This window comes from Dermacentor silvarum, chromosome 4 (genome assembly GCF_013339745.2).
Source record: "Dermacentor silvarum isolate Dsil-2018 chromosome 4, BIME_Dsil_1.4, whole genome shotgun sequence".
Classification (NCBI taxonomy): domain Eukaryota; kingdom Metazoa; phylum Arthropoda; class Arachnida; order Ixodida; family Ixodidae; genus Dermacentor; species Dermacentor silvarum.
This window is the reverse complement of record NC_051157.2, coordinates 38,741,011-38,753,297: the sequence shown is the minus strand read 5'-3', so window position 1 is coordinate 38,753,297 and position 12,287 is coordinate 38,741,011. Positions and strand designations below refer to the sequence as shown.

The 12,287-nt window shown below is 43.1% G+C and overlaps 1 protein-coding gene across 1 annotated transcript; it reads right to left on the bottom strand.

Annotated features, from left to right (window-relative positions):
• Nucleotides 1-63: 63 nt before the first annotated feature.
• Nucleotides 64-11,643, bottom strand: LOC119449820 (replication factor C subunit 3). Its single transcript, XM_037713092.2, has 8 exons — nucleotides 11,422-11,643; nucleotides 10,509-10,714; nucleotides 9,261-9,358; nucleotides 9,004-9,185; nucleotides 7,441-7,577; nucleotides 5,197-5,295; nucleotides 3,395-3,464; nucleotides 64-299 (listed from the first exon to the last, which is right to left on the bottom strand). Exons 1-8 carry the CDS (start codon nucleotides 11,506-11,508, stop codon nucleotides 111-113), a joined length of 1,068 nt encoding a protein of 355 aa, XP_037569020.1. The 5' UTR covers nucleotides 11,509-11,643; the 3' UTR covers nucleotides 64-110.
• Nucleotides 11,644-12,287: the final 644 nt, after the last annotated feature.

The window sequence follows — 12,287 nt, the reverse complement described above, 5'->3', positions numbered from 1 at the left end:
AGAGGCAGGCTAGTGCTGTCTTTTTGTCTATGCCAATACTAAACTGCCATCTATACAAAGGAAACATTTATTTCTTTCCAGAGCTGCATTTCAGTCCATACAGCCACAGGCTAGAAGAATCCCGAGATGCTCTCATCAAGGAAGTTCTTGTAGATGGCCATGACTTTGGCCACAAACGCCTCCAGGTGGTAGATGGCCTTGCTTCCTAGCTGCAGCCTGTGCTCGTACTGTGCTGCTAGGGCAGTGGCCTCGCCCTTCAGCTGCCCATCACAGTTCGCCACCACTTGCTTCAGCAGGCCCTGCACCACAAACAACGTTTAGTGGGCCGTACTCCATGCCGCGACCACGAACAGCAAGCTTCGCAAGGCCCCACGTAGCGGGAGGCTACTGAGAATTGCAGGGTCTCCATGAAAGAAGTACTGCTGGAACAGACCTGAGCCAATGATGGTCATGTGCTGCACCTATTCGACCTTTTGAAGTGGAAGTAAAACTGCTTCCCAGTGTCGCACCATGTGAACAAAACAAGCACTGTTATGAGCATGCAACTGAGAAATCGGGAGCGGCCAATTGCTTTCAGTGCTTTGTTTTCCCTATACCAGTGATGATAGCGTCTATTATACTTCTTTGTTTGTTATACTTAGATGACAGCGAAATGAAGCAGAAATTCAAATTTGTTAATTTTAGTCACTCATCAGCATACTTTATAAATATCTTCCACAGCAAATGCCCTCATTCGTCCCTGTCCTCCAAAAAGGGGGCTTCTGTCTCATGTCTAGAGAGAGCATACTGAATGTTTTAAACACTTGTTTGTGTCTTAGTAGCACTTCAAGGATAAGCCAATTCAATGTTGTGCACATTACTAATCGTGTCTTTTCGTGATCTCTTATCATGTCACTGCATTGGAAGTGCTTGTTTACATGTTGCCCAAACATAGCTTTGATGCTGCTTAATGTAAATGTCTTGTAAATACCATAGTTCAAGTTCACCGTGCGCATTCATTTTGTTGTAGAAATGTGCAGGTTCGACTGTACTACCTGTTTGAGTGCTATCAGTATTTAGAACTCGTTATATGTATGTTGTTAGTAGGCATGTTTTCAGGTGTCTGAAAGTTTCATGCCGAGTGAAAATACAAATATAGATGTACAAATAAATGATTTTTCCACAAGATTTAGTGCTTGTGATGGTTGGAGTTCTTTACAGTAGCTTTTCATGCTGATGGAAATGCCACAGGAAATGGCTCATGTACAAACAGATACAAAGCACTGCATGTAACTGCATCAGCTTCTTCAGCTATGGACAACCAACTACTTCATGATGAAACAGAAATGAATAGCCTGAACAAACAAACATACTCCTTGCTGAGTCCGACTATCGACCAACCACAAGAACAGCTGAACGAGCCAAAGAAAGCTCTTCGCTTTAATAAACTTGTGACAACAGAATAGACACTTTTGCTAAATCACAAGTGCACTTCTCTGCACTGCACATTTGCCAAACTACTCTCTCAAAGTAGTTCACACACTTTGGGATGTATCGTTCCACAACAATAATCATCAGCCATGCTTGCATTTCTTGAGAACTCTGCGCTAGCTATTTTTTTTTTGTCAAGAATGTCATGTCATGCTGATAACACATGGTCGTGACCTGGAAGTACCCGGCACACACTGTTAAAGAAAAAAAAATTCGGGGTAACTTGCACTAGTGGCGCAAGGCTAAGGACGCAGCAGAGCTGATCGGTTCCTAGCTGGTCGTGGCTATACGAAGTGATGCTAAGTTATACGAAGTGTATAAGCATTTCCTCGTGGTCCGTGGCATCGGGGAACGCCTCGCGAAGCACTTGTAGTCCAAGCACACGTAGGGGAAGTGGGGCAAAAGCTATGCACAGTGTACAGGCTGCGCACAGCCGACGATACACAGGAATGACGTCACGGCGCATGCGCAGTAGAGCGCAGCTGGCGGAGCCCGGTGGAGCCGTGTCTGTGTTGGGCGAAGCGAGTGCGCACCTGCGCCGGCGGTTATTAGGCAACGCGAGCTGACGTCATCGCCACTGCTTCGGCGCATGCGCGGCTAGGCGAGGTTGGGCCACGTGGTGCGCAGCTGTGGCTTGATTGTTGCTAGGCAATGGCGTGGAGATTTCTGCGGACTTCGGATGTTTCTCCTCCAGCTTTAACAGCTTCGCTGTTAAGAGGCACGCACAATAGATCATTACATTTGTTCTGGGAAAAAGGCTGTAAACTGTTTTTAAAGTGTAATGGTGGCACCAGTCATTGTTCAAATGAAGATGAAATGTTAGTTGCACATGCTGGGGCTTGTCTCTTGAGTGTGGTTTCATCATGATAGTCATGTTAACATAATACAAGCAAACTGTGCTCGTACATGCTGTTAAAAAAAATGACTGCACTGCCATTAGTTGGGCAAACTGCCTCGCAGAAAATCTAGCTTTACAAATAGGAAGAGGGTATGGGTATATTGTAGCTTATTCAAGCAAATCTCACAATTTTTGTTGGCCTGCTGTGTTTTTAACCCTTTAAGGATAGAAGACAAGCTCAGCTAATCAAGTGCGTACTTGCAATCACAATAAGGACGAATGATGATACCAGCTTGTCTAGCGCTTTTTTGTTCTTCGTGCAGGCCTAAAGACGATTTGAGCTCCTGTGTTGCACCGCGCTTCTTTCAGATGGCGCATGTTTCTTTTGTGATTATAAATAACATCAGATGGCTCGAGAGCTGCTGAAGAGTGAAGCTGGGAGCATAGAATAAACTGCGTGCAGTGAAGCCCACCTTCCTTACAGTGATAAATTATAATTTGTTCTAGTGAAGTTCACCTTTCTAACAAATGTTTCGCATGGTCTTGCTTGCATGAAAAAATAAAATGAAAAATCTGTCTTTCTGGCAAGTTTCTTTTTTTTTTTTTTTTCCAACTTTTTTTTACCTTCTGCAAAGGGTTAATGAACAAGCCACTTGCTTGAAACATTCTTTCCAGCACAGAGCAACATCGACAAAATTGACTGGTGGGAGCACACCGACTTGCGTATTCTCAAACGATCCTCCAGTCGAAGCACTTTCTCCACTCCATCGAGTTTAGTGCAGCACCACCCCTTGACTGAAATTGACACTGCGCTTCTCAAGAGTTGCTGCAGATGTCATTGAAGCGCAGTGACCACTTCTGCCAAGGAGAGGTGCTACTGTCAACTTTTCTGAGTCGAGATGGAGTGTTGAGTGGAGGCACATTTTAGAAATATGGGGGTGGGTTACCACACCCGAAACACCTCCCGTTGGTGCGCCACTGTGTTGAAAGGTGTGCACCACCGGTTGTTTCCACTGATCCAGCCCTGCATTTGTGGCTTTGATATCCCAGATATGTTGCAAAAAGGCACATTTCTTAAAAACTAACCTTCAAGATGACATCTGGCGGGATGAGATGGGTCAAAAGCTCATAAAGGCGAGCTCTTACTTCAGACAACCTGAAATTGGAAATGTATAGATTACCACATGCTGCCAAAGTAGATTGGGAATGCTCTTGCCGCACTAGCACCATACAATAAGCGATCGTACAATGCGAAGCAGAGAAAAACAAAGCATGCGTATTACGTGCAAGAGTACGAAGTGCGAACGCTCCACAGCCACTTTGTAAGCATGATGCAGTCCAAAAACTAAGTGTCAAAGCCTGAATCCCACCATCACAAATGCGAGTGAATCTGCAAAATGCAGACACACCTCCTAGTTCCTTTCAATGCGTTGACTAGGGGATGACAGTAAGGTACTGTGAGCCCCTAGTGAACATCTTACTTTTTTATTAGCCCTGTACATCGGAGTAAGTTCTCATACTCCTAGTAAGTTCCCATATTACCTCAACGTGACATCATGGATTATGACGGCATCGACTCGGGCTTAGTTAATTTTTCATGGGTAAAGTAGGACGTTCTGGCGGGCTAGTTGGTTCATAGCTTTTAGACGTTTATAAACTGAACGAAAAAAACGAGGACACAAGAAAGAAACACACACGACACCACGAGCGCAGACTGCAGTGGCGCACCGACGGGGGGGGGGGGGGGGGGATTCGGGGGTTGTAACCCCCCCCTGAGGCCGACTTAACTCCCCCTTTTGTTTAACCCCTTTTCTTTCCTTACGCATTTGAGTACTGCAACTAAGATGTAAGACGCGCAATCGTCTGCACACTCGCAAAAAGCGCATTTTTTCGACAATTTCCCGTGAAGAAATCGAAATTAGTGCTGTTTAGATGGTATTGGCAAACTGTCAACCCCCCCCTGGCAGAGATCCTGGGTACTGGCAGACTGCCAACTGTTTATTCTGGAAAGCAAGCAGCATATATTTCATTCATGATCCTGAACACGTGCCCGCAATGTCATTGTCACATGTGCCGATAAACAAACAAACAAAAAAAATATCTGCTGGGTAACAATGTAAAACAGGATTGCGACAGACGATCACCAAACTAACCAAGAGCCGTTCTTACTATATCATCAAACTATATCATCCAGAAATAAACAGTTGGCAGTCTGCGCTCGTGGTGTCGCGTGTTTCTTTTTTTTTTGTCCTCGTTTTTTTGCGCAGTTTATAAACATGGCTAAAGATTGACTGCATTGCATTCTAGAGGACCCAAAGACTGAAGTTAGCAAGTTTCAAGAACGTCTACTGAGCTGCAATGGCCTAAATACGAAAAATACATTGAAATACACTTTGTCAGACTGATGTACCGGCGCTTGGGTTTAGGCACGAAATTCAAAAAGTTAAACTGACCTTCATTTTTTTTAGTAACAATCAACTTTTTTTTCTTTTTTATTATAGAAAATGGTTTTTAAAGAACACTTTATCAGCCTAAATTGATTTGGTATTTCTCTATAGTGTCCCTTTAAGTACAGAATCTGATCCAACACACACATGTGCACAAACTGCACGTGCACAAGTTGCAGTGTCAGTGTGAGAACCAGTTAGCAGCAAGCACACTGTGCACCCAAAATGCTTGCACATGACTTGGTAGCAGTGAGCATTACTGGCATTAACTATGACTGAGCATTGACAAGCCTTTGTGCTTGAAAGGTTTCTCTCTCTTTAGCTAAAGTTGTCTGTGTAACAAAAGACAATGGAAGTGCTAGCATACGAGTTCAAGTAGGGTGCAGCTAATTATTCCAAAGCCCATTTGCTACAGACTGCAAGCTAGTACATTTGGCTCACCTCTTGACACTCTGTTCTTGAACGATCATCTTTGCGGTTTCTTCAAGGTACAGCTCCCAGTCGGGCTGGCGCACCTTTTGGTTATCTGAGAATGGGTATCTGTAGAAGAAGTGCGTGCCTGTGGCATTAAATTTCCGTTCACAAAGACAGCTTCAAGGAGTGCCCTTTAATGAAACCCCTAATTGTCTGCCAATACTTAACCTTTTATTTTCTTTATTTATAGAAAAACTGCAGGTCACATGGCCCAAGCAGGAGGGGCAATATACAAAGCAGGATACAACTATCAACAACAATAGTGAGAATATAGTTATAATATTAATGGAAGTCAAAATGAAAAATTGCTACAAGTGCCAAATATAAATGCAACAGTAAAGTATTGCATGTCATTGATACTACCTGTAAGTGAAAATACATAAACAAGGTACACAACATCAATCGAAATCAAATACAAAAAAGAGATAATTAGACAATAAAACAAGAAACAAAAAGAGGGGGTAGAAAGCAATTTAAGCAGTAGCATTCAACTGTCCAATGGACAACAGGCAGTCAGGTGACATTATTTCAGCCGCTAATTGTTTTTGGAAAGATTTAGAATTTTAATACATTTGTTCTGGCAAAATAAGGAGTCGGAGAAAGCGGGTGTGTATGACACGTGCAGCACAAATGTCACTTCCCATAGACGAGCTCAGCACGTTCACACATTTTGTACGCCGTCTACTGTGGACGAGCTGGGGTTGTCCACGGCAAACTCCTGCCAAAGACAATCTGAGCAAGTCCATGCATCTAGTTCTCTCTTTTATGCATAGATGGCACTACAATACCATTACCAAATGCTTGGTTGAAATGTTTTTAACATTAACAACAAGGAAAATGACATCATGCAGAGAAACCAACTTTCTTCCTATACTTAATTTTTTTTTTCTCCAGCAATAAATATTGTTTTGTGTCTTGCTTACATTGTCTTCCATTTATTTAATGTGCCTATTCCATCCATATCATGCTAAAAAAGAAAAAAAAAACACGGTAATTTGGGAATGTGTCTTCAAAAATAATTCGGGGGGTAAAGGGGTTAATGCCATAGCACGGTACATGTTGCAAGGTACCACCACACACCATCTTCCTGCAAGAATTTTTTTTATGGGTGCTGAAAAGCTCTCAACCTGCACACAATTGGCCTCTGCAGGCCAGCGGGTATAACGTATCCACAATGGGTTTGCTTCAAGTCATACCATAATCTGGAAAGCGTAGGTGGTCGAAGACAAAAATTAATTGTCCAGAGATTGTCAGGTAGGACACAAATTTTCATTTCATGTTATACTCAGTGACAACCTAGGAACTTGGTAAAAGCTCCGGCAACAAAATTGCATTTTGTAACAATCCTATTGTAATTTTATTGCAGAACTACGAAATCGCACTGCACTTGACTCCTGTGCTCCCGCACTCTGAAGCATATTTTCTGAAGGACACTGATGTTGAAGATGTTTGCCTCCGCCATGAAATTGAGGAAACAGGTTAACAAAATTGGCTGGCACATCTATACATATTCTCATTGACTTGGACAGCGGTGTATTCTTAGGATGCCACGACTACAGACAAAAACATTAAAAGCTGTTTCATGCAGTAAAACATATGTACAATGTATAATAGACTACCTTCACGACGAACATGGAGGCACATTGATTGTCTTATCAGAAGTTAAACTTAAGAAAGTGAACTAAACATAAGAAAGACAAAATGAAAGTTTTCGGACTGTGCAGCTTATCTAAAATTTCACCTACATAGAGCTCGTGCTGAATGCAATGCACTGTATTTTTGTTCGAGCAGAGGCTAGTTTTTCTCAGAAGTAGCAGAACTTGTTCCATATAATACTTTCAGATGCGCTCATTTAGAAACCACTGCAGCAATTTCTGCAAAATCTGCCAGACTCAAAAGAGGGGAACGAATACTAACAGCTCGTGGACATGAGAGTTAGGTAATTCGAACATAAATTTTTATCAGCTGAATACTTTGAGAATGTCGATAATGCCTTATTTAAGCACTGTTGCATTGCAAAAACTTAAAAATTATTGAGGCTGCTCTTGTTGTGAACACGGGGCAGACAAAATTTCCATCTAGAAAGGACTTAAACAAAAGCTCCGAGATGCTTGTGTTTAGCTTTTTCTAGACGCAAACAAGGAGTTGGCAGAGCAGAAAAGTAAATTAAACTGTAATTAGTGGCTTTGAAAGAAACATCGGGATGCTTACTGCTGAGCTCGGCACGCCTCGAGCATTAGCACGGCCCGCCTCAGGTTACGATGACTCTGCGCTGCTATAGCTTGGGCAAGGGTGTCTGGAAGTGTGATGCCTTCTCTTCGTGCAACAAGATTCAGCACTGTAATGACCTGAAGAAGCAAAATGTGGTGGTTTTCAGGAATATATACCATAAATAGTTATGTTACTATTCTTGTGTGCTATCAGCATAAACTGATACACAAACAGGGAACAACATGTGATCACTCTGTAGCCAGTTTCCATGCATGGAGTAGTCCCAAGTGCACAAGTCTGGTTTAAACCACTGTTGCAAATGCAGCTGAATCTCGAAATGGAACAAGGTATTGAAGTAGTTTCAGAATCGCTTGGGTTTCAATTTATTTTTAATTACATTGTGTACATGTCAATTTTCTTTCCATTTCTCCTTCCTTTAAGACTGCTTAATTTTCTGAGAACTTCATGTTCCACTGCACTTATGCTAGTTTCAAACCTGGCACCGTCAAGTGGTTACATGCACACTACTGAAGCATATATTAAAGGCGCGCAAAACTTGAATGACACAGCCAATGCAGCAGCTTCATTCAAAAAGGTGCTGGACACTGACACAGGTTTTCGTGTTTAAATGGTTTTGGTGTGTCCACCTGTTATCTGCATACCACAATATCAAAGGAAGATGATTTTGTTCTTTATGTTGCGAGACACATACGAGTAATTGAGCATACTTAGCATGTCCACCTATTCAGCAAATGCCTACTTTGTTTCTATTGTAAAGCTGAAAAAGTAGAAATAAAGATAATAAAGAGTCTAGTAAATGAAGAGTGAGAGCTAGCCTTCCAGTTGTGACAGGCAATTGTGCAGGGAGTTTATAGTGCACTCTGTACGTTGCTGGTGCAGCCAGGTATGGTAACATGTTACCTGCATGCATTTTTATGGCAATGACTTGCTTACAGTACTGTAAGTAAAGACAAAGGGGCGAAGTACCGTATTTTCCTGTCTATAAGTCGCACCTTTGTATAAGTTGCACCCCCTCAAAACTGAAGTTTTTCCGAAAAAAAAAAAAATATATATATATATATATATGTCGCACTGGTGTATAAGACGCACCTGTTCATTCGGTAAGCGATTTAAAAAATTAGTGACGTTTCACTTCGTGAATGCAGGTCACTCTGGTAGCAACTGTGTAGTTTGCGGAGCGGCACGTGCCGTATCTTGAAAGGGATCTGCAGATGCGGTGACTTCGGAGTCGGTCAACCTGCCGCCACTTCTGTTGCTGCGCCTTCCTTTTCACACGGCGCTCAGCAACTCGAACACGAGACAAAGCCAGTACCTCCGTAGCACCCACACAACCCGTAGCAACTGCCAGGAGGTCAACCCAGTGTGCTTTGCGTGGCCATAGCATCCAATCCGATTTTGATGGCAGTTCCCCCCCCTCCCAAAAGAAAGCATATTTAAGTCACACCGTTCTATATGACGCATAAATAAAAAATTCAGAAAAGAAAATGCGACTTATACACCAGTAAATATGGTAAGCCTTCCAGTTGTGGCAGAGCAACTTACCTCATCAACAGATGGTGCAGCCACCCTGATCGCAAGGCACCTGCTCCTTATAGCAGGAATCACTTTACTACATGAGTTGCAACACAGGATCAGCCGGCACGTTGCCATGTACTTCTCCATGGTGCGTCGAAGGGCATGCTGGGCATCCTTGGTCAGCTTGTCCACTTCCGTTAGTATGACCACTGCACAAATAAGGGAACATGAGAACAGCACAGACTAAAGGATCAAGCATGTGGAGCTGAGCTGTGTATACATGCCTTTAAACTCTCTCTGGGCACTGCTCTCAAGCTGCTGGGTTTGTGCAACTGTCTTCAGCAACTCTTGAACCACAACTCTGTCATGGATGCCAGCTTCGCTGAAAAGTATTGTTCATAAGTAAGCATGAAATACAGGTGCACATAGAGAAATGCAGATGTGAATGTTAATGAACACTGTTACATCGTACATATTTGCTGGTTAGCATCATGAATACCTTCAACTGTTCAGAATGATCCCACAATTTAGAAGTTCATGTTTTAAGCAGCCCAGTTGAAAAGGGGCACAAACTACCAGGAGGAAAAGGGGCACAACACTACCACTATGGCGTCATTTTTTTTTTTTCTTCATCATTTCCTATGCAAGTATGAACTACGACAGAATCTTAAGACTCGTCACGTGCCTTCTTTTTCTCAATAGTGCATTGTTACCTACCATATAACCATAAATATAGGTCAAAGTGCTCATTGAAAATATATTTACATACCAGTGCTGCTCGTGTTGCCAACTAGATGGCCAGATGCAAAACGTTTTGGCATGGCACTTAAATACTGTCTACAAACAAAATTAAACATAATGCTAACCAGCACGCATGGCAGCTTTATCCTCGTGAAGCAGGGAAGGGCCAAGTTGCCAAGTCTTAACAAAGGCATCTGATGCTTCTCGTCAATAGTACTTAAGTGCCCCTCAGCAATGTACATGATGGAAGACTTGTGGGTGTGGAAATGTAGCTGATTAATGGCAAGCAATTTCTAGGCAGCTGCACCCAATAAAGCTGTTGCACAATGTGCAAAAGCAAAGCCCACAAGAAATATTTTCTACTCAGAAGAGTTTAAAGCAGTCATAGCTTCCAAGCAAATTCGTTGTCAGTTCTTTTTACTTCGAGCAGACCGTAAGCCATTCTTCAAGATATCACAATGGGTTTGCCAGTAACTCATGATTTTCGAGTACATACATACACAGGCAAGGAAAGAAACAAACACAAACATTTGTGTGTGTGTGTGTCTTTTTTTTTTTTTCTCATCCATGTGCTGTCATGCAAATCGGTGGTAAGCCAGTGCTGAATGGTAACAAGTAAGCAATCAAATAATTGTCATTGAGACTAAGGCTCGAAATGTTAATTTGAACACATGCCAGGTATTTGACCTGACCTTTTCTAACATAAGGCGACAAATCAAATACTGTCCTTTTTCATCGCTGTGGTTGGAATCGTCTGAACTAGTGCCAGAGCTGTAGCCAGTGGCGCTCACCTCGGATTCACCTCAATGTGGTAGTTGCTAGCAACAGTGACAATCTCTATCTTTTTCTTAGATGGCGTAACAAAGTTCTGATGCTCGATCCTCAGCCTCTCCACTCCAGCGCCATACAGCTCTCGCAGGACACACATAATTCGTGTCTTCTTTCCGGCTCCGGACGGTCCATATACAAGCAGGTGTGGAAAGTCACCGCCATGGACCTGACAAGTGAAAGCAAACAGTTCATATACAATGACAGGTGAACACAGTCATGACGACAGATGAAGGTAGTCAGTAGTGAAAGAGAGCGCCAAAGAACAACGAGTGAACGAAGTCATGCACGTCGTGGACTCGAGAAGACAAACTGTCGTACTGCAAGTCTGCAGTTGACACCGTTAGCAAGGAAATTGCTGGCGGTCTGTCAAGCACAGCCCTGCATTCCAACGCCTTGAAAGCGCTGTTTCGCAGTCCGGTAAGTTTGTTCATTGTAACATCGCAGTGCCGAGGTCAGTGGTTCATACTGAAATGATTGTGTATATATTTTACCGATTCTCGCGCTTTACGAGATGAGCAGTAAGCGTTTGGTAAGCTCCTGGTGCGCTGCTTACCGACTAAAATGTCCATGACAAAAGTGATCTCACCCTTATTCAAATGACTAGCTCCCAGGAATGTAGCAACAGCGCGAGCACGTAGCCAAAACCCGAGTTTCTCTTATAAGACACCAATTTGCACAAGGAAGTCAAGGAGGTGCCTGCCTGCGCTGCGTCTGCAGGCGTTACCACTAACGCTGTTTGAAGCGCTTTAACATTTTATGTAATGTGTTTTAACCGCGTGTCGATGTGATCGGAAGCAATAGAAAGACATGAACAATCAGAATAATCAGACTTCGATTTTGAACATAGAAAACAGACGACGCACATGCACTTACCAATTTCTTCAAGTAAGCCGCCTGTTCCTGGTGGTAGTCAAGTTTCGAAAGGTTGGAGGGTCGATGTTTGTCCACCCACAAGCTCATTTTCGTTACAGGTCAAGCGTCTGTTTGGTAAAATGCTACGTAGGAAACGAAAAATGCGCGCGAAAGGCGCCTTAGCAGCCGGCAACTATTTCGACGGGATGGCACGGGATAGAAGACGTGCAAATAGCCGAGACATTACAACATCATCATCATCATCATCGTGTAAAGATGTGGAACGCCGCCTTTATACGAGCAAATCATCTCCTTTATTAATAAATGATGCGCTGTGTGGACGATGTGGATGGTGGATACGACGTTCTTGATTACAGTTTTGTTACATCAGGTTAGCGAGAGTAGATAATCTTAATGCGTTAGATCGCTTTGGTAACTTGGTGGAGTTAGCAGACGCCCTAGCTACCTATGCATTCATTCAGGATCCAGCTACTCTGTGTGACTGTCGTGCTTTCATGCCGAGCTGTCAAACGTGTGTCGTTGCAGCAAGGACATGGAACCGACACGCACAAACGGATAGACAGAGCGGGCGCGTAAATGCGCTCGCAGAGGGGCAAGGCCTGCGATAATGGACCACTCGTTATTTTCCCTATGCATTGCATGGCCGGCCCGAACCCATTTCTTCCTCTTAATGTCGACTAGAATAGCAGTAACTGTTGAATAGCAGTAAGCTTTCAGTTATGACCTGGTCATGTTGCCGTATGCGCTGCAACCCATTTTTATTCCTCTGTCATTTACTTTCTCATGATCATGGACCCCAGTGAGTAATTGGCAGAGATAATACGTATTCTTGCACAGATTCTATAGGCTGACTGCCCATCACTCTA

Excerpts from the sequence above, each read along its gene's own strand:
- LOC119449820 (XM_037713092.2), bottom strand. The coding sequence starts at position 11,508 with ATGAGCTTGTGGGTGGACAAACATCGACCCTCCAACCTTTCGAAACTT. Across the intron at positions 7,578-9,003 it reads CTGCACCATCTGTTGATGAG|GTCATTACAGTGCTGAATCT; the intron begins GTAAGTTGCTCT and ends TTGCTTCTTCAG. Across the intron at positions 3,465-5,196 it reads CAAGAACAGAGTGTCAAGAG|GTTGTCTGAAGTAAGAGCTC; the intron begins GTGAGCCAAATG and ends TTCCAATTTCAG.